At 41.5% G+C, this 3,949-nt stretch overlaps 1 protein-coding gene across 1 annotated transcript in view; it reads left to right on the forward strand.

Moving 5' to 3' along the window:
* The window catches only part of LOC116103624 (guanine nucleotide-binding protein G(q) subunit alpha), a 263,445-nt gene extending 260,050 nt beyond the window's left edge, over nucleotides 1-3,395 (forward strand). Inside the window, exon 7 of the mRNA XM_031389842.1 lies at nucleotides 1,203-3,395. Within this exon, the coding sequence (XP_031245702.1) occupies nucleotides 1,203-1,393 (191 nt within the window). The 3' untranslated portion in view covers nucleotides 1,394-3,395. The remainder of the gene's footprint in view (nucleotides 1-1,202) is intronic.
* The last annotated feature ends 554 nt before the right edge of the window (nucleotides 3,396-3,949 follow it).

The following is a 3,949-nucleotide window of genomic DNA, read 5'->3' on the forward strand; positions in this document are numbered from 1 at the left end:
TTCTTATTACACATGAATTGTATGTATTTTTCACTTGATAATGTACTTTGATAACAAAGGGGATTTTTATTTTGATAAAGTTCGGGTTATTTTTTTTTCTTTTACTGCTTCTGTGTTGGGGCTATATCTAAGAATCAGCTACAGAATTATTATACAAGTGTGTTGGTTAGGTTTTTTTGTCAGCTTAACTCATGCTAGGGTCATCTTTTTAAAAAGCCCCTCAATTGAGAAAATACCTCAACCAGAATGGACTATAGGCAAGGTTGGAGGACATTTTCTTGATCAGTGATTGATATAGGGCCCAGCACACTGTGGACAGTGACCCCCCAGGCAGATGTCCCTGAGCTGCTTAGGAAAGAAGGCTGAGCGAGCCATGTGGAGCAGGCTAGTAGGCAGCACTCCTCTGTGACTTCTGCTTCAGTTCCTGCCTCCAGATTCCTGCCCTCATTCCTGCCTCCTGACCACCAATCATTATGGACTCTAACCTAAAATAAACCCTTTCCTTCCCAGGTTGCTGTGGTCTTGATGTTTATCAGAACAATAGAAAGCAAACTAAGACAAAAAGTGTTTTAGTTTCATTTCTGGTGCTGTGAAAAGTACCCAGGAACAAAATGCAACTTCAGGGTGAAAAATTATTATTTGGCTTACATTCCCAGGTTAAAGTTCATCTTTGGGGGGAAATCAAGGCACCAGCTCAAGCAGATAGTCACATGCATCCATGGGCAGGAGCAAAGAGGATAAATGCATCCTTGCTTGCTGCATCTAGCTTTCTCTTGTTGTGTGTGTCTAGTTTAGGAACCCCTGCCTAGGAAAGGGTGCCTCTGTCAACAGACTGGGTCTCCTTACATCAGTTAACCAATCCTCCACAGACATACCCACAGAATAACCTGATTTAGATAATCCCTCAACTGAGACTTCCTTCTCAGAAATTCTCAGGTGATTCTAGATTGTGGCAACTTGACATTTAAAAGCAACCATGACAAATTTATTCAAATAGAACTATCATGGGACAGTGTATGAGGCATGAGAAACAACTGTACAAGCATAAAACAATGCAAACTAGTGCATATCATCACACAGTGAATTTAGCTCTGGAATACAGATTAGTCCTCATTGGACATGACACAATACATGCTGATTGAGCACATAAACAAATGTGGATCACATAACACACTTTGCATCTCCCCTCTCTTGGCAAACAGGACCCCAGAGAGATGCCCAGGCAGCTCGAGAATTCATCCTGAAGATGTTCGTGGACCTGAACCCCGACAGTGACAAAATCATCTACTCCCACTTCACGTGCGCCACAGACACCGAGAACATCCGCTTCGTCTTTGCTGCTGTCAAGGACACCATCCTGCAGCTGAACCTGAAGGAATACAATCTGGTCTAACCGTGCCTCCCAGAAACCGTTCTTCCCTTCCCTGTGGGCTGCTGAAGATAAACAAGAGGGACTGCATTTCCCTGGAAAACAATTTGCATAATACTAATTTATTGCCGTCCTGGACTCTGTGAGCGTGTCCACAGAGCTGTAGTAAATATTATGATTTTATTTAAACTTTTCAGAGGAAACAGGATGCTGAAGTACAGTCCCAGCACATTTCCTCTTTTTTTTAGGCAAACCTTGACTCGATGTATTTTAAATTTTCAGTCATTCACTCACAGTATAAAAGCACTCCTGTCATTTATTCTCTCTCTCTCTTTCTTTCTCTCTCTCTCTCTCTCTCTTTCTCTCTCTCTCTCTCTTTCTCTCTCTGTCTCTCTCTCCCTTCCTTCCCTTTCCTGCTGACCAAAACGAAGCTGATTTTTCTTCTTCCTGATGAGTTTATTTTCCCTCACTACCATGGCCTTTACCCTGATTCCATTCTTGGGCAGTTTCTCTCTCGAGTGACGCGGTCAGGACGGTGTCATTCGACTGAAGCCGCCTTACATCAGCTTCCTTTACCAGTGGTTCTGCTGAAGGCAGGAGCATATGTATTACTACTCTGGTTTTAATGTATCTCTGGATGCACATCACATCTAGTATTTCTTTTTCAATACATACATACATATATGTGTACTATATATATATTGTCTTGTCTCACTTGGACTAGGACAGTGGGTGCCCATTGATGATTAAGAGTCCTATTTTTTGGGTGCAGACCTTCAGTCACAGCTGGATTGTTGAGAGGAATGGATGGAAGTTAGGGTGTGAGGGCACAGGCTGGGAAGAAATCCCTGCTTCTCCAGTCCGTGGGCCGCGCCCTTCCTCTCTTCCTTGCTTCCGTTTATTTCTCTTTAGGTTTTTCGCCCTTTTTAAACCACATATGCCAAATGATATGCCAACAGACACTACATTCCCCAGCAGCTGCTGCCAGAGCCCTCTTGTAGCTTCTTCATTTTCTGTTTGTTTCCAGCTTTCCTTCACTCACATCCCCCCTTGTGTTTGGGCCATAATTTTGAAATAATTTTTATTATGGGTATATGTTGCCAAAGCCAGATTTTTATAAGGCAAAATAAATTAAGAATTTAAACAGTAAAAGCCAGCATCTCAAAACGTCAGCATTAAAACAGTGAGGGAGACAACAGCTGGGTGTGAACCGGAAACAAACATTGCCAAACAGTTGCTAACTGAACTGCTTCTTCTCATGGTCCGTTCTTTTCTTTGTCCTTAAGGTCAGTGCCAGTGTCCAGATGAGCAGTGTAGAAAAAAGCACGCTGTGTGGTTTGTCGTGAGATCTGCTTGTATCTTTACTGGCGCTAGTTTTATTAGCTCTTTATGTTCTTTAAGTTTGAATGAATCTGCCAAGAACACTGGTTGATAGTATTATCCTGAAACCTTTGATTTTGGAGGGTGGGGGGCAGGGGGAGGGGATAGTGAGCTGGCTTTACCACCTTCAGGATCTTGAATTGGTTGCTTGAACCTAAAGAAGATTTGTGGACTTATTCAAAAGTCACCACTCAGTGTTCCATCAAGCATGTATTTATGTGACAGTCATACTAGGAGAGATGTTTGGAATTCTCCATGTGCAATTTGTCAGCAGATGCAAACCATGCTGAACATGTGTGAGTGAGCCTGTCGAGCAGCCTGCATCAGTATGTGATTTAAGTAGATGGAGAGCGCTCTAAGGCTGCAGGGAAGTCAGACCTCAATGCTGGTCTCATTAGCACTTGGCACTAATCTCAACTTCCATATAAATCACTTTTCTTGAATAGCAAACCTGGGAGAGTGACCAGCTCACTGTAAGAACACTGAAATTGCTGACTAGTAATGAAGTGTTCTCATGTGTTACTCTCCCGGCTTTTTCAACCCTTGCTCTAGAAAGCCCCTGTAATTTAATTAACAGACTGCCTGTAGGTATAGTGCAATTATGAATGCTCTGATTGTTGTACATACATCTCTCTTGATATTGCAACATCCATACTGGCTTTGTAATCATTAATTTTTTGGCAGATTGAATGTGCTGTATTGATATGTATCTATGTAATTGTATTGTATGTCTTATAGCTAATTCACATTTTGAATAATGTTATTTTATTTACTTTTTTAAGAGAGGAGAATGTAAATTTGTCAGTTTATTTCTGACTAGGGATATTTTTTTCCATTTAGAAAAGAAGAGAAAAAAAAAAAAACCCTTACTATCGTACAGAGCGGTACTAGCATCGTGCTGTCTAAAATCATTTGCACATTCCTGAGTAGAGGTGTGCTGACCTAAGACCCAAAGGTAATTTCATAGCAAACACACAACATCCGTCAGAGCTTTTATACAAACTCGGAGACCAACTTTGTAGACCTTTTGCCATTTGACCTGGGGTTGGAATATGAGCTTTTATACGATTCATATTCTTATTTGGCAGATGCACAGTTTAGCATTACCTCTCCGGTGGCCTTTATTAGAAAGGCAGTTTTAGAAGCTATTTGTGATCCACTAAGGAAATGTTTTATCAGCTAGAGACCACTGCTTGCCTG

This window comes from Mastomys coucha, unplaced genomic scaffold, assembly GCF_008632895.1.
Source record: "Mastomys coucha isolate ucsf_1 unplaced genomic scaffold, UCSF_Mcou_1 pScaffold21, whole genome shotgun sequence".
Lineage (NCBI taxonomy): Eukaryota > Metazoa > Chordata > Mammalia > Rodentia > Muridae > Mastomys > Mastomys coucha.